At 55.2% G+C, this 22,381-nt stretch overlaps 1 protein-coding gene across 1 annotated transcript; it reads left to right on the top strand.

The window, feature by feature from the left end:
- The first annotated feature begins 641 nt into the window (after nucleotides 1–641).
- LOC144739060 (cGMP-inhibited 3',5'-cyclic phosphodiesterase 3B-like) lies at nucleotides 642–22,125 on the top strand. The gene is made up of 9 exons (XM_078622056.1): nucleotides 642–703; nucleotides 2,213–2,359; nucleotides 5,574–5,685; nucleotides 8,019–8,126; nucleotides 10,210–10,421; nucleotides 11,052–11,255; nucleotides 15,611–15,772; nucleotides 19,203–19,473; nucleotides 20,720–22,125. Exons 2-9 carry the CDS (start codon nucleotides 2,255–2,257, stop codon nucleotides 21,187–21,189), a joined length of 1,644 nt encoding a protein of 547 aa, XP_078478182.1. The 5' UTR covers nucleotides 642–703; nucleotides 2,213–2,254; the 3' UTR covers nucleotides 21,190–22,125.
- Nucleotides 22,126–22,381: the final 256 nt, after the last annotated feature.

The following is a 22,381-nucleotide window of genomic DNA, read 5'->3' as shown; positions in this document are numbered from 1 at the left end:
ACACAGTCCTCACCACACCACCCTCACCACACCACACAGAGCACACCACACTCACCACACCACACAGTCCTCACCACACCACCCTCACCACACCACACAGAGCACACCACACTCACCACACCACCCTCACCACACCACACAGAGCGCACCACACTCACCACACCACACAGTCCTCACCACACCACCCTCACCACACCACACAGAGCGCACCACACTCACCACACCACACAGTCCTCACCACACCACCCTCACCACACCACACAGAGCACACCACACCACACTCACCACACCACACAAGGCTCACCACACCACACAGATCACACCACACTCACCACACCACACTCACCACACCACACAGTCCTCACCACACCACCCTCACCACACCACACAGAGCACACCACACTCACCACACCACCCTCACCACACCACACAGATCTCACCACCTGCACGGATCGCTCGCAGCCCCATCTCTGAGTGATTCACCAACCCTCGCTGCCCCCCCCCCCCCTCACGCCCCCAGATGACGTCACGGCCCTCACCTCGGGCTACGACAGCCCCATGGAGAACAACCACGCGGAGGAGGGGGAGGGGCGCGGGGGGGGGGGAGGGGCGCGGGGGGGGGGAGGGGCGTGGGGGGGGCGGGGGGAGCGGGGGGAGCCGGCCCCTCCCCTCCAAGCTCCTGCTGCCCCTCGCTGAGGCCCAGGTAACCCACAACCCCTCCCCCCGCATGGTGGTGGTGGTGGTGGTGATGGTGGTGACGGTGATGGTGGTGGTGGTGGTGGTGATGGTGGTGGTGGTGACGGTGGTGGTGGTGGTGACGGTGGTGGTGGTGACGGTGGTGACGGTGGTGGCGGTGACGGTGGTGGTGGTGGTGGTGGTGGTGGTGACGGTGGTCATGGTGATGGTGGTGGTGACGGTGGTGGTGGTGATGGTGTTGGTGGTGACGGTGGTGGTGACAGTAGTGGTGGTGGTGGTGACGGTGGTGGTGACGGTGGTGATGGTGGTGGTGGTGGTGACGGTGGTGCTGATGGTGGTGATGGTGGTGGTGATGGTGGTGACGGTGGTGGTGATGGTGGTGGTGATGGTGGTGGTGGTGATGGTGACGGTGGTGATGACGGTGGTGGTGGTGGTGACGGTGGTGGTGGTGATGGTGGTGGTGGTGGTGACGGTGGTGGTGGTGATGGTGGTGGTGGTGCCGGTGGTGGTGGTGACGGTGGTGGTGGTGATGGTGGTGGTGACGGTGGTCATGGTGATGGTGGTGATGGTGGTGGTGACGGTGGTGACGGTGGTGGTGACGGTGGTGGTGGTGGTGGTGACGGTGGTGACGGTGACGGTGGTGACGGTGGTGACGGTGATGGTGGTGGTGGTGGTGACGGTGGTGGTGGTGGTGGTGGTGACGGTGGTGGTGGTGGTGGTGGTGACGGTGGTGGTTGTGACGGTGGTGGTGGTGACGGTGATGGTGGTGGTGGTGGTGGTAACGGTGGTGGTGGTGACGGTGGTGACGGTGGTGGTAATGACGGTGGTGGTGGTGACGGTGGTGGTGGTGGTGGTAATGACGGTGGTGGTGACGGTGGTGGTGGTGGTGGTGACGGTGGTGGTGGTGACGGTGGTGGTGGTGACGGTGGTGGTGGTGGTGATGGTGGTGGTGGTGACGGTGGTGGTGGTGACGGTGGTGACGGTGGTGGCAATGACGGTGGTGGTGGTGACGGTGGTGACGGTGGTGGCAATGACGGTGGTGGTGGTGACGGTGGTGGTGGTGACGGTGGTGGTGGTGACGGTGGTGATGGTGGTGGTGACGGTAGTGCTAGTGATGATGGTGATGATGGTGGTAGTGATGGTGGTGATGGAGGTGGTGGTGGTAATGGTGGTGGTGGTGTTGGTGCCTGGAGGAGGCGGGGTTACCCTGCTCTCCCGCCCTGGTGGTGGTGATGGAGGTAGTGGTGGTGATGTTGATGGTGGTGGTGATGATGATGGTGATGGTGTTGGTGGTGGTGGTGGTGGTGACGGTAGTGATGGTGGTGATGGTGGTGATGGTGATGATGGTGGTGGTGTTGGTGCCAGGAGGAGGCGGGGTTGCCCTGCTCTCCAGCCCTGGTGGTGGTGATGGAAGTAGTGGTGGTGATGTTGATGGTGGTGATGATGGTGATAGTGGTAGTGGTGATGATGGTGATGGTGGTGGTGATGATGGTGGTGGTGATGGTGTTGGTGCCAGGAGGAGGCGGGGTTGCCCTGCTCGCCCGCCCTGGTGGTGGTGATGGAGGGACTGGAGCCGCTCATGTCCGGCATCCACAACTGGAACTTCCCCATTTTCGACCTCGTGGAGCTCACCGGGGGGGCCTGCGGTCAAATCCTCAGCCAGGTCAGTGCACGGACGGGTGTGTGTCTGTGTGTGTGTCTATCTGTGTGTGTACGTGTGTGTGTGTCTATCTGTGTGTATGTGTGTGTGTCTATCTGTGTGTGTGTACGTGTGTGTGTGTGTCTATCTGTGTGTATGTGTGTGTGTCTATCTGTGTGTGTGTACGTGTGTGTGTGTGTGTACGTGTGTGTGTGTGTGTACGGCAAAACAACCTCCTACCTCCTTGCGGTGCCGGATGGGCAACACTGTCGTGGACATTGCTGTGGGGGGAGGGTCAATGCCCATTGGCCTCTCCCCTCATGGCATCTGTGACCACCACAGTGGCTAAACGGGGGCTCTGGACGGGTGCGAGGGGCTGGTAACCCCTCCACCTTCAATTAATTACCACGAGACTACGATATAAACATACAAATGTAACAAATAAGCTTGTGCCGGAGGCCCCAGGGGGACAGGCTTCTATGACGTCTCCTGGCCAAACCTCATTTGGCGGAGCCAGGAGATTGAATCTTCACCCTCGGAGCTCCTCCAAAAACAGCCAAAAACCACTATGGGTGGCCACGTGGAATATTCGAATGCTCACTGCGAAGGAGAGGCTGCCACTCCTCTGGCGGGAGCTGGACCGGTACCGTCTGGATCTCTGTGGTATTCAGGAGGTCCGGTGGACCGGCTCTAGCTCCTGCCACCATGAGGGGTGGACAGTCCTCTACTCGGGGCAGGAGATTGCCAAACAACAGGGTGTGGCTCTTCTTCTGAACAAAAGAATGAAGGGGGTGTGGGTGCGTGCCGGTGAGGTGTGGGAAGCTGTAAGCCCCAGGCTACTTTGGGCTCGCCTTCCCATCAACTGAAGGCGAGGAGTGGTGGTCGTGGTTACTTATGCCCCCACCGAAGACGAACATCCGTGGAGGGATGCAGACAAGGCCAATGAGTCAGATGCCTTCTATGACCTCCTGTCACAGGTGCTGGCTAATGTGGCCACTCGAGACAGAGTCATCTTGTTTGGTGACTTTAATGCCCGAGTTGGTCATGATGCTGGCACCTGGTCTGGAGTTATTGGAAGGCATGGGCCAAATCAGCTCAATAACAACGGTAGGAGGCTGCTATATTTTTGTGCAGCCCATGGGCTTGTAATTACCAACACGCTGTTCTGGCATCGGCACATCCACATAACATCATGGATGCATGCCCGGTCCAAAAAAGAACATCTGCTAGACTACATAGTGACGGAACAGCGGATGTGGGCCCATGTCCTTGACACCAGGACCTACCGTGGAGCTGATCTGCCCACTGACCATCGACTTGTCATCTGTAAGATGCGCCTGCCATTCTTCCACTCCGGTGGTGGGTGTACACCCAGGACCCCATGCAAACCCATAGTGGCCTGGTCTCAGCTAGCTGATGAAAGATGCAAGCGAGAATTTCATCATCACATGCGGCTGGGGTTGGCATCGTCCCCCACGCCTCCTGATGTCGAGGGGAAATGGACGAGTTTTAGGACTGTGGCTCATGCAGCGGCAATGGCTGCTTTGGGTATACGGCCCAGACCTCCCCAGAGACCCTGGCTGACAGAGGAGGTGTTCAAGCTGGCTGAGAAAAAGTGACAGGCCCACTCTCATCGTCTACAGCATCCCACATCGGAGAATGAGGAGGGTTACCGCAGCCTTCCCTTGGAAGTTTCGGAGAGCCGTGAGGCGCTGCAAGGATGGTTGGTGGTCGCGGTTTGCTGAGGAGATGGAGTCGGCCTCAATGGCCCGCGATCACAAATCGCTCTTTTATTCCATTAAAAAAGTAACCGGCAGCACCACGCCTATTACCATAATTAGGGGAAAGAACGGTGATCCAATCTCCGACCACCAGGAACAGATTTGCAAATTTGCTGAGCATTTCTGTGAGGTCCTGGGGAGGGGAAATCCCTCAGCCTAGAAAACATCATGGCACAAAGTGGGCATGACCCTGCTGAGGCTGCGGTGCCTCAAATATTGGAAGAGGAAGTCACCCCCTGTGAGTGGCTGGCTGAGGTGCCATCTGTTGAGGAAGTACTGAAGGCGATCCGGAGCCTGAGACCAGGAAAGGCACCGGGCAGAGATGATCTCCCAAGCGAAATGCTGAGGGAGGGTGGCGTTTGTGCACAGACTGCCCTACATGACGTCATAACAACCGTCTGGACCACTGGACGCCCTCTTTAAGAAGGTGGGACCGCACAGACTTAACAACTACAGGTGCATCTCACTCCTCAGTGTGCCGGGAAAGTTCCTGGCAAGGATTATTCAACATCGCCTTGCTAGGCACGCTGAAGAGAGGCTTGCGGAGCCCCAATGTCGTTTCAGGAAAGGGCGGTCCTGCACAGATGCCATATTTTCTGTCCGTCTGCTACAGTAGAGATAGCTGCCTATTGTGCAACCATGTTATTAATGCCGATGATCTGGTAATTGCGGCTCACTCAGAGGAGGCGTTGGAGGTGCTGCTGCTGAACCTGGAGCTTGCCACTACGAGGTGGGGACTTACCATCAGCCCCACCAAAACTAAGCACCTGCCTGGGTATGTTGTACCATCGGACACTCCACCCACACAACTCCCAATCGGTGATGGGGCAGTTGTGGAGAGAGTGGAGGGTTTCAGTGTCATCTTCTTGGTTCTTTCGGTAAAGTCACGTAGAATGGAAATAATAAAATAATAAAAATAAAACTGCATTTATTTGTATTATTTTATTATTCCCATTGTAATGGAAATAATAAAATAATAAAAATACAAATATTACATAATTAACTTTAATTATTTTATTATTTCCATTCTATGTAACTTTACCGAAAGAACCAAGAAGATGAATCCCTGCAGTCACGAAAGCTTTAAATCGAAAGTTTCAGTGTCCTCATGACCGGCTCCGGTATGACAGCAGAGGTCTCACTCCGAATCAGTTGGGCGGCATTATCTTTTCATCGGTTGCGTAACGCTGTGTGGCTGGGCTGGCTGCCTGGGCTGGGCTGGGCTGGTTGACGTTGCCAGCCGTTGTTTAGAGCAAAGAGCGAACTTCCAGGAGAACCTGAGACCAGCGAGCAATTCCCGACGGGAATGAGACGACCTCCCGAACCACAACCAGTTGCACCACCTTGCCGGGTTGAGCCGCTGGTTTGGATGTCCGGATTAACCCCCAACCCCCCCACCCCCTCAAGGAAAAGCTAAGTGAATGCCCCCCTCCCCCCGTGTGGTGGTGGTGATGCAGGTGACGTACCGCCTGTTTGAAGACACGGGCCTCTTTGCGCTCTTCAAGATCCCCGTGGCGGAGTTCATGCGATACTTCCACGCCCTGGAGAGCGGGTACCGCCACATCCCCTGTGAGGAGACGCCTCTCCCTCTGCGACGCCCCTCCCCCCTCCATCGTGATCTCCTCATTAGCACCTCCTCATTGGGATCTCATTAGCATCTAATTAGCATATCCTCATTAGCATCTCGTCATTAGAATCTCCTCAGTCTCAGTGGCATCTACTCATTAGCATCGCATTAGCATCTCCTCATTAGCATCTCCTCATGAGCATCTACTCATTAGCATATCCTCATTAGCATCGCATTAGCATCTACTCATTAGCATATCCTCATTAGCATCGCATTAGCATCTACTCATTAGCATATCCTCATTAGCATATCCTCATGAGCATCTACTCATTAGCATCTCCTCATTAGCATATCCTCATGAGCATCTACTCATTAGCATCTCCTCATTAGCATATAATCATTAGCATCTCCTCATTAGCATATCCTCATTAGCATATCCTCATTAGCATCTCCTCATTAGCATATCCTCATTAGCATATCCTCATTAGCATCTCCTCATTAGCATATCCTCATTAGCATATCCTCATTAGCATCTCCTCATGAGCATCTACTCATTAGCATCTCCTCATTAGCATATAATCATTAGCATCTCCTCATTAGCATATCCTCATTAGCATATCCTCATTAGCATCTCCTCATTAGCATATCCTCATTAGCATATCCTCATTAGCATCTCCTCATGAGCATCTACTCATTAGCATCTCCTCATTAGCATATCCTCATTAGCATATCCTCATTAGCATATCCTCATGAGCATCTACTCATTAGCATCTCCCTATTAGCATATCATCATTAGCATCTCATTACCACATCATTAGTATTTCCTCATTAGCATCTCCTCATTAGCATATCCTCATTAACATCTACCCATTAGCATAACATCATTAGCATATCCTCCTTACCATCTCATTAGTATCTCCTCATTAGCATATCCTCATTAACATCTACCCATTAGCATAACATCATTAGCATTTCCTCCTTACCATCTCATTAGTATCTCCTCATTAGCATCTCATTAGCATGTCCTCATTCGCATCTCCTCAGTAGCATCTCCTATATCCGCATTAGCATATCATCATTAGCATCTACTCAGTAGCATCTCCTCATTAGCATATCATCATTAGCATCTCCTCAGTAGCATCTCCTATATCCGCATTAGCATCTCCTCATTAGCATATCATCATTAGCATCTACTCAGTAGCATCTCCTATATCCGCATTAGCATATCATCATTAGCATATCATCATTAGCATCTACTCAGTAGCATCTCCTCATTAGCATCTCATTGCCATTTCCATATTAGCATATGCTCAGTAGCATTCTCATACCCTCATTAGCATCTCATTAGCATCTCATTAGCATCTCATTTGCATCTCGTTTGCATCTCATTAGCATCTCATTTGCATCTCGCTTGCATCTCATTAGCATCTCATTTGCATCTCGCTTGCATCTCATTAGCATCTCATTAGCATCTCGCTTGTATCTCATTAGCATCTCATTTGCATCTCGCTTGCATCTCATTAGCATCTCATTTGCATCTCGCTTGCATCTCATCAGCATCTCATTTGCATCTCATTAGCATCTCATTTGCATCTCATTTGCATCTCATTTGCATCTCGCTTGCATCTCATTTGAATGCGCAGCAAGGGACCAGTTTTAATGCTCGGAGCTGTTGTTGTTGACGTGGTTGTTGCCTGTGCTGTTGTTGACTTCATCCTGTGGTGTTGTTGTTGTTGTTGTTGTTGACGTGGTTGTTGCCTGTGCTGTTGTTGACTTCATCCTGTGGTGTTGTTGTTGTTGTTGTTGACGTGGTTGTTGCCTGTGCTGTTGTTGACTTCATCCTGTGGTGTGGTGGTTGTTGTTGTTGTTGTTGACGTGGTTGTTGTCCGTGCTGTTATTGACTTCATCCTGTGGTGTGGTTGTTGTTGTTGTTGTTGACGTGGTTGTTGTCCGTGCTGTTGTTGACTTCATCCTGTGGTTGTTGTTGTTGTTGACGTGGTTGTTGTCCGTGCTGTTGTTGACTTCCTCCTGTGGTGTGGTTGTTGTTGTTGTTGTTGACGTGGTTGTTGTTGTTGTTGTTGACGTGGTTGTTGTCCGTGCTGTTGTTGACTTCATCCTGTGGCGTGGTTGTTGTTGTTGTTGTTGACGTGGTTGTTGTCCGTGCTGTTGTTGACTTCATCCTGTGGCGTGGTTGTTGTTGTTGTTGTTGACGTGGTTGTTGTCCGTGCTGTTGTTGACTTCATCCTGTGGTGTGGTTGTTGTTGACGTGGTTGTTGTCCATGCTATTGTTGACTTCATCCTGTGGTGTGGTTGTTGTTGTTGTTTGTGGCTCTAGACCACAATCGAATCCACGCGACGGACGTGCTGCACGCCGTGTGGTACCTCACCACGCAGCCCATCCCCGGCTTCCCCGAGGTCCCCCGCGACCCGGACGACACGGCCGGTCCGTACGCGGGAACAACACGGGGATCACGTGGGGAGCACGTGGGGAGCACGTGGGGAGCACGTGGGGAGCACGCGGGGAGCACGCGGGGAGCACGCGGGGAGCACGCGGGGAGCACGCGGGGAGCACGCGGGGAGCACGTGGGGAGCACGTGGGGAGCACGAGGGGAGCACGAGGGGAGCACGTGGGGAGCACGAGGGGAGCACGAGGGGAGCACGTGGGGAGCACGCGGGGAGCACGTGGGGAGCACGTGGGGAGCACGAGGGGAGCACGAGGGGAGCACGTGGGGAGCACGCGGGGAGCACGCGGGGAGCACGAGGGGAGCACGAGGGGAGCACGTGGGGAGCACGTGGGGAGCACGTGGGGAGCACGGGGGGAGCACGTGGGGAGCACGTGGGGAGCACGGGGGGAGCACGTGGGGAGCACGCGGGGAGCACGCGGGGAGCACGCGGGGAGCACGCGGGGAGCACGCGGGGAGCACGCGGGGAGCACGCGGGGAGCACGCGGGGAGCACGCGGGGAGCACGCGGGGAGCACGCGGGGAGCACGCGGGGAGCACGCGGGGAGCACGCGGGGAGCACGCGGGGAGCACGCGGGGAGCACGCGGGGAGCACGAGGGGAGCACGTGGGGAGCACGTGGGGAGCACGTGGGGAGCACGTGGGGAGCACGTGGGGAGCACGTGGGGAGCACGCGGGGAGCACGCGGGGAGCACGTGGGGAGCACGGGGGGAGCACGTGGGGAGCACGTGGGGAGCACGTGGGGAGCACGGGGGGAGCACGCGGGGAGCACGCGGGGAGCACGCGGGGAGCACGCGGGGAGCACGCGGGGAGCACGCGGGGAGCACGCGGGGAGCACGCGGGGAGCACGAGGGGAGCACGTGGGGAGCACGTGGGGAGCACGTGGGGAGCACGTGGGGAGCACGTGGGGAGCACGAGGGGAGCACGAGGGGAGCACGTGGGGAGCACGTGGGGAGCACGTGGGGAGCACGTGGGGAGCACGAGGGGAGCACGAGGGGAGCACGCGGGGAGCACGCGGGGAGCACGCGGGGAGCACGCGGGGAGCACGCGGGGAGCACGAGGGGAGCACGAGGGGAGCACGTGGGGAGCACGTGGGGAGCACGTGGGGAGCACGTGGGGAGCACGTGGGGAGCACGTGGGGAGCACGAGGGGAGCACGAGGGGAGCACGTGGGGAGCACGTGGGGAGCACGGGGGGAGCACGGGGGGAGCCTTTTGGCGTCATCTGGTCCAACACCATGTGGGACTAGACTCTAAGGAAAGCTGTCTCGGGTGTGGACCAAGCAACTTCAAGGACGGTGCATACATTATCAGAGTTGTGTTTTTTGTTTGCATTATGACTGCAGGTATTGTGGTCTATGCAAACATAAAAAAGGTGTCGGTTTTGTTGCCAGATAAAAGGGTAAAAAACCATCTTCTTGGTTCTTTTGGTAAAGTCACGTAGAATGGAAATAATAAAATAATAAAAATAAAACATTCTAAAATAATTCTCACCACGTTTCGGCTACAACGCAAGCAGCCGTCCTCAGGTGGAGACAGACCTGAGGACGGCTGCCTGCGTTGTGGCCGAGACGTCGTGAGAATTATTTTATTATGTTTTATTTTTATTATTTATTATTTCCCTTCTACGTGACTTTACCCAAAGAACCAAGAAGATGAATCCCTGCAGTCACGAAAGCTTTAAATCGAAATTATTTTATTATGTTTTATTTTTATTATTTAATTATTTCCCTTCTACGTGACTTTACCCAAAGAACCAAGAAGATGAATCCCTGCAGTCACGAAAGCTTTAAATCGAAATTATTTTATGTTTAATTTTTATTATTTTATTATTTCCCTTCTACGTGACTTTACCCAAAGAACCAAGAAGATGAATCCCTGCAGTCACGAAAGCTTTAAATCGAAATTATTGTATTATGTTTTATTTTTATTATTTTATTATTTCCATTCTACGTGACTTTACCCAAAGAACCAAGAACACGAATCCCTGCACTCACGAAAGCTTTCAATCGAAAGGTAAAAAAACAATTATCATAGCAACGTTGTTGTCGTCCTTGTCATGGTGCAGCGTTCACAAAGTCGCGCACGTGGGGCGCGACGGGAGACGTGGAGTCGGGGTCCTCCGAGTGGCTGCCGGGCGACACGGAGTCGGGGTATGGGTGCCTGGCGTCGGTCATCCCCGCGCTGGAGCTGATGGCGCTGTACGTGGCGGCCGCCATGCACGACTACGACCACCCGGGCCGCACCAACGCATTCCTGGTGGCCACCAGCGCCCCGCAGGTACGCCTCGCTTGCTCACGACGCCCCGCTCACTCGCCACGCCCCGCTCACTCGCTCGCACGCTCACCCGCTTACTCGCCCGTTCACTCGTGAAACCGGTCCACTCGCCCGCCCACTCGCCCGCTCACTCGCCCGCTCACTCGCCCGCTCACTCTCCCGCTCACTCGCCCGCTCACCCGCCCGCTCACCCGCCCGCTCACTCGCCCGCTCACTCGCCCGCTGACTCGCCCGCTTACTCGCCCGTTCACTCGTGAAACCGGTCCACTCGCCCGCTCACTCGCCCGCTCACTCGCGACGCCCCGCTCACTCGCCCGCTCACTCTCCCGCTCACCCGCCCGCTCACTTGCCCGCTCACCCGCCCGCTCACTCGCCCGCTCACTCGCCCGCTCACTCGCCCGCTCACTCGCCCGCTCACTCGCCCGCTCACTCTCCCGCTCAATCGCTCGCCCGCCCGCTCACCCGCCCGCTCACTCGCCCGCTCACTCCTGGCTCAGGGGCCCAACATCACCAGCGAATATCGCCAACCTGCTCCCGTGCCTCCCTCCCGGGGCCACCTGCACTTGACCCGTCGTCGCGCGCGAGCTACACGGGTGGTCCGTAATCCTCCGCCTTTGTGCTCACCCCCCCTAGGCCGTGCTGTACAACGACCGCTCGGTGCTGGAGAATCACCACGCGGCAGCAGCGTGGCACCTGCTGATGTCGCGGCCCGAGTTCAACTTCCTGCCGGGGCTGTGTCACGCGGAGTTCAAGAGGTTCCGCTTCCTCGTGATCGAGGCCATCCTCGCCACCGACCTCAAGAAGCACTTTGACTTCCTCGCCGAGTTCAACGCCAAGGTTGCCTGCCACGCGTGTGTGTGTGTCGCTGTGTGTGTCGCTGTGTGTGTGTGTTGCTGTGTGTGTGTGTTACTGTGTGTGTGTTACTGTGTGTGTGTGTCACTGTGTGTGTGTGTGTCGCTGTGTGTGTGTGTGTGTTGCTGTGTGTGTGTGTGTGTTGCTGTGTGTGTGTTACTGTGTGTGTGTTACTGTGTGTGTGTCACTGTGTGTGTGTGTTACTGTGTGTGTGTTGCTGTGTGTGTGTGTCACTGTGTGTGTGTGTTACTGTGTGTGTGTGTTACTGTGTGTGTGTGTCACTGTGTGTGTGTGTTACTGTGTGTGTGTTGCTGTGTGTGTGTGTCACTGTGTGTGTGTGTTGCTGTGTGTGTGTGTTACGGTGTGTGTGTTACTGTGTGTGTGTGTCACTGTGTGTGTGTGTGTCACTGTGTGTGTGTTGCTGTGTGTGTGTGTCACTGTGTGTGTGTGTTGCTGTGTGTGTGTGTTACTGTGTGTGTGTTACTGTGTGTGTGTGTCACTGTGTGTGTGTGTGTCACTGTGTGTGTGTGTGTTGCTGTGTGTGTGTGTGTCACTGTGTGTGTGTGTGTTGCTGTGTGTGTGTGTCGCTGTGTGTGTGTGTGTCACTGTTTGTGTCGCTGTGTGTGTGTTACTGTGTGTGTGTGTCACTGTGTGTGTGTGTGTCGCTGTGTTGCTGTGTGTGTCGCTGTGTGTGTGTGTGTGTCGCTGTGTTGCTGTGTGCGTGTCGCTGTGTGTGTGTGTTACTGTGTGTGTATGTTACTGTGTGTGTGTGTCACTGTCTGTGTGTGTCGCTGTGTGTGTGTGTCGCTGTGTGTGTGTGTCACTGTGTGTGTGTATGTGTCACTGTGTGTGTGTCACTGTGTGTGTGTGTCACTGTGTGTGTGTCACCAAAACTAAGCACCTGCCTGGGTATTTTGTACCATCTGGCACTCCACCCCCACAACTCCCAATCGGTGATGGGGCAGTTGTGGAGAGAGTGGAGAGTTTCCCATACCTGGGCAGTGTGCTTATGACCGGCTCCAGTTTATCAGCAGAGGTCTCACTCCGAATCAGTCGAGCGGCAATATCTTTTCGTCGGTTGCGTAACGCTGTGTGGAAGCTACCTGGTCTGTCGCTCCGCACGAAGCTTCAGGTCTTCTCGGCCACGGTCATTCCCTCCCTTCTCTACGCTTGCGAAACGTGGACCCCCCTAGTGGAGCATCTTCGCCGGTTGGAAACATTTAGGCTGGCCTGCCTACGATCCATCCTGGGTTTAACCAGGCTGGATTGTGTGAGGAGCTCACAAGTCCTTGAAAGATCTGGGCAAAGTCCTATCAGTGAGCTCCTCCGGCAGGCAAGGCTGCGTTGGCTGGGTCATGTAGCCCGCATGCCCAGCCACCGCATGCCTAAACAGCTTTTGTTCGGCCGGATCGAGGGGGCTAAACGGGCGCGGCACGGGCTAGAGAAGAGATGGAGTGATGTGGTACAGGAGGACGTGGAGCTGAGTGGACTTGCCGATGACTGGTACCAGCGGTGTCAAGATCGGCCTCAGTGGAGGAGGCTCGTGAAGGACGCTACTGGGCAGTTGGAGGCAGTCGCCCTCCAACAACAACGGAGGGCGGAGGAGCGACGCTCACAACAACGAGCGGAGCGCCGGGTGGCTAAAGCACAGCAAGTTGGCACAGTAGGGGGCACAGGTGGTGCATCAGCCAGTCGTCTCGGTCATCTCGGTCAGTCGACCCGTGGCACCTGGGTCTGCCCCGTGACCTCCTGCCAGCGGGCGTTCGACACTTCACGTGGCCTCAGGGTGCACATGGCCTGGCACAAGCGTCGTGGTGACGTCACCGCCACTTAGTGGCGAATGGCGGTTGTTGTTGTTGTCACTGTGTGTGTGTGTGTCACTGTGTGTGTGTCACTGTGTGTGTGTCACTGTGTGTGTGTCACTGTGTGTGTGTGTTGCTGTGTGTGTGTGTGTGTCGCTGTGTGTGTGGGTAACTGTGTGTGTGTTGCTGTGTGTGTGTGTTGCTGTGTGTGTGTTACTGTGTGTGTGTGTTGCTGTGTGTGTGTCACTGTGTGTGTGTTACTGTGTGTTTGTGTCACTGTGTGTGTGTGTGTCACTGCGTGTGTGTCACTGTGTGTGTGTGTGTTGCTGTGTGTGTGTGTGTCACTGTGTGTGTGTGTGTTGCTGTGTGTGTGTGTCGCTGTGTGTGTGTGTGTCACTGTTTGTGTCGCTGTGTGTGTGTTACTGTGTGTGTGTGTCACTGTGTGTGTGTGTGTCGCTGTGTTGCTGTGTGTGTCGCTGTGTGTGTGTGTGTGTCGCTGTGTTGCTGTGTGCGTGTCGCTGTGTGTGTGTGTTACTGTGTGTGTGTGTGTGTCGCTGTGTTGCTGTGTGCGTGTCGCTGTGTGTGTGTGTTACTGTGTGTGTATGTTACTGTGTGTGTGTGTCACTGTCTGTGTGTGTCGCTGTGTGTGTGTGTTACTGTGTGTGTATGTTACTGTGTGTGTGTCGCTGTGTGTGTGTGTCACTGTGTGTGTGTATGTGTCACTGTGTGTGTGTCACTGTGTGTGTGTGTCACTGTGTGTGTGTGTCACTGTGTGTGTGTGTGTCACTGTGTGTGTGTCACTGTGTGTGTGTCACTGTGTGTGTGTCACTGTGTGTGTGTGTTGCTGTGTGTGTGTGTGTGTCGCTGTGTGTGTGGGTAACTGTGTGTGTGTTGCTGTGTGTGTGTGTTACTGTGTGTGTGTTACTGTGTGTGTGTGTTGCTGTGTGTGTGTCACTGTGTGTGTGTTACTGTGTGTTTGTGTCACTGTGTGTGTGTGTGTCACTGCGTGTGTGTCACTGTGTGTGTGTGTGTGTGTCACTGTGTGTGTCGCTGTGTGTGTGTGTGTTACTGTGTGTGTGGGTTGCTGTGTGTGTGTCACTGTGTGTGTGTTGCTGTGTGTGTGTCACTGTGTGTGTGTTACTGTGTGTTTGTGTCACTGTGTGTGTGTGTGTGTCACTGCGTGTGTGTCACTGTGTGTGTGTGTGTGTCACTGTGTGTGTCGCTGTGTGTGTGTTACTATGTGTGTGTGTCACTGTGTGTGTGTGTGTCGCTGTGTGTGTGTGTCGCTGTGTGTGTGTGTTACTGTGTGTCGCTGTGTGTGTGTGTGTGTTGCTGTGTGTGTGTGTCACTGTGTGTGTCACTGTGTGTAAGTGTCTGCGCACTGTGTGTGTCTCACTGTGCATGTGTGTCACTGTGTGTGTGTGTGTCACTGTGTGAGTGTGTCACTGTGTCTGTCACTGTGTGTGTGTCACTGTGTGTGTCGCTGTGTGTCTCACTGTGCGTGTGTGTCACTGTGTGTGTTTATGTGTGTGTTTATGTGTGTGTATGTGTGTGTATGTGTGTGTGTGCGTGGTGGGGAGCAGCGGTGTAGCGGTGAGCGCTACGCTGCGCTACGAACCTGGCGACCCGGGTTCGATCCCCGCTCACGGTCAACATCAGTGAGGATTATTTGAACCGGTCCTGAGCCTCCTCTAGGTCGACTCAGCCTCAAATGAGTACCTCGTGCTATGTGTAACTATCGCCGCTGGGGAGACAAAGGCGGCCGGGCGTGATGCTGGCCACCCACCCCCTCGTGTGCCGTGCCGGCCTTCATAGGTGCTCGCTAACAGCACTTGCCCCTACAGTCCATGTGGGCTATACAGTGGGTGTCACTGTCTTGACCTCCGTCTCTCCGCTCCCTCCCCTTCCTCCACTCATTCCCCCCCCCCTCCCATCCCTCTCTCCATTCCATCCCCTCCACTCCCTCCCTTCCCTCCCTATTCTCCCTCCCTCTCTTCCCTCTACTCACTCTCCTCCCTCCCTCCATTCCCTCCCTCCACTCCCTCCCCCCTCCATTCTCTCCCCTCCCTCCCCTCCACTCCCCTCCCTCTCTCCATTCCCTCCCTCCACTCCCTCCCCCCTCCATTCTCTCCCCTCCCTCCCCTCCACTCCCCTCCCTCTCTCCATTTCCTCCACTCCCTCCCCTCCACCACCTCCACTCCATCCCCTCTACTCCCTCCCTCCCCTCTACTCCATCCCCTCCACTCCCTCCATTCCCTCCACTCCCTCCCCTCCCTCCCTCCCCTCCCTACACTCCCCTCTACTCCATCCCCTCAAATCCCTTCCTCCCCTCTACTCCCTCCCCACTCCCTCCCTCCCCTCTACTCCCTCCATTCTCTCTCTGCCCTCTACTCCCTCCCCACTCCCTCCATCCCCTCCCTCCCCACCTCCCCTCCACTCCCTCCCCACTCCCTCCCCTCCCTCTCTCCACTCTCTCCCCTCCACTCTCTCCATCCCCTCCACTCCCTCCCCTCCACTCCCTCCCCTCGTCCTCGCCAGGTGAGCGGCGCGGACGGCACGGGCATCGACTGGAGCCAGGAGAACGACCGCCTCCTCGTCTGCCAGATGTGCATCAAGCTGGCGGACATCAACGGACCGGCCAAGATCCGGGACCTGCACCTCCGCTGGACCACGGGCATCGTGAACGAGTTCTACCAGCAGGTGGCAATCCCCGCTCACTCGCTCTCACCGCTCGCTCGCCCTCCCCGTTCGCTCGCCCTCCCCACTCTACACGCAGCGGCGCTCTCGATCGCGCGGGTTTCATCCGATGTGCGGACGAACAGCGCACACGCTCAGATTTTTGACACGGATCGCCACCGCGTGGATTTTCCGATGGAACGCCAGAGGTCGCAAACGGGTTTTGATTCCTTACCCGTACCCGTACCCGGCCGCACCAGGGTCGCAACCGGGTATCCGTACCCGTACCCTACCCGTACCCGGCCGGGTATCGGGTAGGGTACGGGTATCGGGTACCTGATTGCGACCTCTGGGATGAAGCCATGTTGCAGGCGCGGGTGGGTTGATTCTAGGAACTTGAAGTGTGAGAAGAGACAAGACGTTGGGAAATGAGTGACAAACGGTGACTCACCAGTGACTCACGGCCTACCCGTACCCGTACCCGGCCGCACCAGGGTCGCAAACGGGTATCGGGTAGGGTACGGGTATCGGGTACCCCGGTTGTGACCTCTGTGGAACGCCCACATTAAGTGGATAAACGCCGGAGCGCGTTTGCTGTTCTTGGGGGCGTTTGCTGCAAGTCACGTGGTGCTTCAACCGAACAAATGCGCGTGCTCCGGTGAATCCGGAATCCCCGCGATCACCCTACAGTACAGTAGTTGCAATATCTTTGCAACAGTGGGGCGCAGTTTTTGATTGATGCTGATTTGGCCGTCGCTCTGCTGCTGTCAACCACTCAGTCTTCTGCTGGGCGAGAGCAGAAACGTGTTATCACTGAGCACACGCATCGCTCGCTAAGCTATAACTATATTACTGGTGTTTGGCATAGAGATCTGCGGAAAATGGAAATATTTTTTGGGTCATTAGCGATCTTGAATTTTTTCCGCCGCTGTGCCTCCCCATCATTAGCGCTGATAATCTAGAGTAGACCGCATTTGGAGTTTGCGTGCGTGCGTGCGTGTGTGTCCGTGTGTGATAGTGTAGCGGTTAGCGCGCTGCGCTATGAATCCGGCGACACGGGTTCGATTCCCGCTCACGGCCAACACCAGTGACGATTATCTAAACCGGTCCCGGGCCTCCCCTAGGTCGACTCAGCCTAAAATGAGTACCTGGTGCGGTGTGTAAACATTGCCACTGGGGAGACAAAGGCGGTTGGGCGTGGTGCTGGCCACCCACCCCCTCGTGTGCCGTGCCGGCCTTCATAGGTGCTGCTCGCTAACAGCACTTGCCCCTACAGTCTGTTAAGGCTAGATGGGGGATCTTTGTCTTTGTCTTGTGTCTGGACAAAGTCCCATCGGTGAGCTCCTCCGGCAGGTAAGTCTGCGTTGGCTGGGCCATGTAGCCCGCATGCCCAGTCACCGCATGCCCAAACAGCTTTTGTTCGGATGGATCGAGGGGGCTAAACGGGCGCGGCACGGGCTAGAGAAGAGATGGAGTGATGTGGTACAGGAGGACGTGGAGCTGAGTGGACTTGCCGATGACCAGGAACAGGTTTAAAGACGTATTCTTACGTATTTTGTCGTCATCGTTTTGATACTGCTGCTGTATACTTGGAGTTTTTGCGACGTGTCTCCTGTCTCTCTCCCCGTGGTCGCGTCCAATTTTCTCCGAGTGCCCTACGGCAATTATTTAATTAGTATTTGTATCTTTATTTTATTATTATTTTACTTTTTTAGCTCTCCCCCTCCACATTTTTAGAATCGATGTCGCCGCGCGTTTAGAAGCATTTGGGCTGCTGCTACGAATTTATAAATTTCCACCCCACGATGACGACGACGACAACGATGATGACGATGATAGCGATGATGACGACGACGATGACGACAATGATGACGACAATGATGACGACGACAACGACGATGACAACAATGATGATGATGACGACGAAGATGATGACGATGACGACAATGACGACGACGAAGATGATGACGATGACGATGATGATGATGATGACGACGATGATGATGACGACGACGACGATGACGACGATGATGACAATGATGACGACGACGATGACGACAACGATGATGACGATGAAGATGAAGATGATGACAATGATGACGATGATGATGATGATGATGACGACGATGATGATGATGATGACGATGACAACAATGATGATGATGACGACGAAGATGATGACGATGACGACAATGATGATGACGAAGATGATGACGACGACGATGATGATGATGATGACAACAATGATGATGACGACGACGATGACGATGACGAGCCACCACTTCGTTTGAGCAGCCGTCGTTTGTGGTAGCCGTGGGAGGGGGGGGTGGGTGGTCGCTTTTGAAAATAAGCTCTACGCAGCTCGGTGGGGCCTTCTTACCTCGTTAAATAAAAATGTAATTACGGGACGGGCGGGCGGGTGCTGGTAGTATTAATAATAATAATAGTTCAATTTGTAACGCGCTGGCAAATTTGCAGACGTAGTGGCCGCAACTCAGAGGCGCGGAGCCAAGCTCAGAGTCGCTCGAAAGCTCGTGGTATGTAGAGGTGAGTTTTTAAGTCTCTCTTGAAGGAAGCGATTGAGGTGATGCTGCGAATGTGCAGAGGGGTGACGGCGTTCCAGACTGTTGGGGCTGCTACCGAGAAGCGGCGCATAGACACGGTGACCATCCTGGATCTTGGTATCAAGCAGTGGCGGCTCCTGCAAAATCTCTCAGGGGGGGCAAATGTCTGGATGATTTATAAGGATAAGGTCCACCCATGCAATGGATACATTAACAGCTTAAGCATGTAAAGGCAACTTCACTTCTTTAATATTAATGAAAAATAAAGTGACTCTTACAATACATCTTGTTTGTTTCTATACTCAATATTGATGTACAATCCACTCAAGTTTCTTTTATTAAAGATTCCACTAGGTGGCGACAAATAATATTGTTGGATGAAACGTGCTTACGTATGATGACGTTAGCACGTATGATGACGTAAACACGTTAGTTCGAGCCCTCCCGGAAGCCATAGAGAATGCATTGCAGCGCCCCCCGTTCGAAAAAAATCATCTTTGAATGTAAGTCTATGGGGCCACTCGGGGCGATTCTCAGCCGGAGTGAAATCGCCCAAAAAGAGGCGGTACTCCACAGAACGTGACATGATGCTGATTGGACTATATCCAGAGGCACAGTGACGGCTAGCGTGACTCTGCGGTTGAATGACATTGGTGGTGCGTCGCCCAATCGCCCTAATGAAGAAACCGCCCCTGGTATCAAGAGGAGGTCGTGGGTCGCGCTGCGCAGACATCTGCCGTGTGCTGAGCTGCAAGTTGTCAATAATGAAGATTGGTACGGCGGGCAGGCGGATATGAAGGCATGGTGGCAGAGGCAGGCGATCTTGTATGTGACCCTACTGGCAGTGGTGGTGGCGGTGGAACCTCGGGTCTCTGTCCTCCCGTTGTCAGGGCGACGAGGAGGCGACTCTGGGTCTGCCCGTGAGCCCCTTCATGGACCGCACGGCGCCGCAGCTCGCCAAGCTCCAGGAGTCGTTCATCACGCACATCGTGGGGCCGCTGTGCCGTTCCTACGACTCGGCTGGGCTCATGCCGGGGGCCTGGGTGGAGCGCGGCCCCGACGAGGCGGGGCGGTCCGCGTCGTCGGACGACGAGGAAGACGACGAGGAGGAGGAGGAGGATGAGGAGGAGGACAGCGATGAGGACGGCGACACGCGGAACGGTAAGCGACGCCGCATTGTCGCCTCGCTTGGATGCGACGGGTTAGCGAGTTGAGGGACTGTCGCGTTCATGGGGTGACCGAGGTGGGGGACCGTCGGGTGTAGGGAGACTAAAACAAGTATAACCCGTAAAAACAAAGTTTTTCACTATAAATCCTTTATGTGCGTGGCAGCTAGAGTCCTCTCGTCCTCTGGCTTGAGATGGCTGCCACCTATGGGTCAGATGATTGCATGGCAGCATTAAGCAATTGGTAATTAAATATAATATTTTTGTCCTAAAAAGTGTAAAATTTTGGAATTTTTTTTCACGAACATTAATTGTCACGCACAACGAGTCTGTGTGGAAAATGTCAGCTCGATTGGATCACGGGAAGTGGGTTAAAAAACGACTGAAATAATTTGCACGGTCCTAAGCAAGAAAGCAAGTGAACTTAATATAAAGGATTTTAAAAAGATCTGCCCATGTCTTGCACCCACCCCCAGAGAGGCACCTCGCACTCCTCCAGGGTGTGGTGCGTGCACCCCAGGCTAAGAACCACTGGCTCAAGGGTCAGATAGGATTTGGGGTCAAGGATTAGGTCTAGGCAGCTGAACGTGCAGCTGCATAGTTCAACTGTAAATTATCAAGACGCAAAAAATGTCGACGTCCTTGACGTCGCTGCCCGGCAATCGATTTGACCACATCCTCCTTCAAGGGGTAGCGATGGAGCGACGTTGCCGTAAAATTTTCAGAGGGGGGGTTTGCCACCTTCGCCGACAAGACATCGTCAGCGTGAGGGCTCCGCCACACGTTTGAAACCATTGGCCTCTTGCCAGTGGCACGATGACGACGATGACCGTGGGGTGGGTCAGGGGCCAACACTGAAGGCTTACAGCAGGCCCGCAGGCCCTGCGATGTAGAACACCGCTCTAGGGTTCTAGATTTGAAGGTTTCGTGACTGCAAGGATTCATATTCTTAGGTTTTTTCGGTAAAGTCACGTAGGTAAAAAATTTTAAATTAATAAAAGTAAAAGTATCAAGTGATACAGCTATCGTGCTGTGACGGTTCCACCTTTAGACGGAAGCTTGTGTTGCCTCCGAAACGTCGTGATTTTTTTTTTACTTTAATTAATTTTAATTTTAATTTTATTTTTTTTACCTACATGGTGACTTTACCGAAAAAACCTAAGAATACCGCTCTAGGGCTCACCGCGTGCCTCACACACACGCCACTCGCGCGGTCTCCTGTTTCCTGTCGCCCGACGCAGCCAAGCGAATGAAGAAGAAACGCCCGCGCAAGTACTTCTGCCACCTGACGCACCACCTGCTCGAGAACCACGAGATGTGGAAGCGAGTGATCAAGGAGGAGGAGGAGGCGGCGGAGGAGAAGGAGGAGAAGGAGGAGGAGGAGAGGAGGAGGAAGGCGGAGAGCGCGATCGCGCCGGCCCGCGGCAGGAGACCGTCGGACCCCGAGGCCTCGTCCCAGGGTCGGGGGTCGCCGACGACGATGGCAGCGGAGGAGGAGGGGGAGGAAGGTGGCGACCGGCGGCAGTTCAGGCCTTGTGACGGTGACGACAGCGCCGCCGACGATGGCGATGGCGATGAGGACGACGGTGGAGTCGGCCGCGACGACGGGCGCGGAGCGGTGCGCAGCGCGAGCCGCTCCGACCCCCACCGCGTGCGGCGGAGGAAGAGGGCTCGCCGGTGCAGCCACGAAGGCGCCGCATCTCACGCGTGACGCGCCAAAGAGGGACTGGGTGCGTGCGGTGGTGCGAGGCCTGCACGGAGCGAAGCCTGCATGAGGTTTGAATGGGCGAGGCCTACCCGAGGCCTCACGGGGTGAGGCCTGGGCAAGGCCTGCACGGAGCGAAGCCTGCATGAGGTTTGAATGGGCGAGGCCTACCCGAGGCCTCACGAGGCAAGGCCTGGGCGAGGCCTCACTGGGCGAGGCCTAACCGAGGCCTCACGAGGTGAGGCCTACCCAAGGCCTCACGGGGTGAGGCCTGGGCGAGGCCTGCAGGGAGCGATGCCTGCATGAGGTTTGAATGGGCGAGGCCTACCCGAGGCCTCACGAGGCGAGGCCTGGGCGAGGCCTCACGAGGCGAGGCCTGGGCGAGGCCTCACGAGGCAAGGCCTACCCGAGGCCTCACGAGGCCTCACGAGGCAAGGCCTGGGCGAGGCCTCACGGAGCGAGGCCTTCGCACGACAAGACCTGGGCGAGGCCTCGCATGGCGAGATCTGCGTGAGGCCTTCACGGGGCGAGGACTACGTGGGTCCATATAGGGTAAACGTAAGGGACCAGGTACCCCAAGCGCCATCTATGAAGCGCTGTGCAGGGCTGCAAGCCTAAGGCCTCGCCTGCGCCGCGGCTTTGAATGTCCCATGGCCGTGTTTCTTGTATTTAAGCACAAAAAAAGAAACGTGTTTGTTTTTCTCTCTCTCTCTGTCACAAAAAAGCTCTTCACGATGTAATCTTCCCACACTTGAGCACTTGGAGGGGGTCCCCAGCGGCGAATGCCTTCGTCCGGACCCCTCCCGTTCTTCCCTCTCAGGGTTTTGAGTCACGTTTTGTACCGCAGGAACATGCACACCACCTCTCTAGCCTTGTGGAGTGAGTAGCCCCGTAGTGTCCCGTCGGTCTACCCCCTAACCCCACGACCCCCACCACCCCCACCACCCCCACCACCCCCATCCGATGGAAGCATATTTTACGAAGTAATAATAATTTAGTCTTAAGGTATAAATGTTGAAGGACGCAAACGGTACGATCGTTGATGACGACGACGTAAAATCGATACGCGATTGAACTTTTGGGCTAGGCACCCCCATTCCCCCCCGCCCCCTTCCCATCCTGTAATGGTTCGGGCCAAATTGATGCCGTTAAGAAGCCTCCAAACATACCCGACTGGCGGAATTTTTTTTTAATCGTC

Source organism: Lampetra planeri, unplaced genomic scaffold (genome assembly GCF_965212315.1).
Source record: "Lampetra planeri unplaced genomic scaffold, kcLamPlan1.2.h2 scaffold_1281, whole genome shotgun sequence".
Taxonomy (NCBI): Eukaryota; Metazoa; Chordata; class Hyperoartia; order Petromyzontiformes; family Petromyzontidae; genus Lampetra; species Lampetra planeri.
The sequence above is the reverse complement of the archived record's forward strand: the minus strand, read 5'-3'. Positions and strand labels throughout refer to the sequence as shown.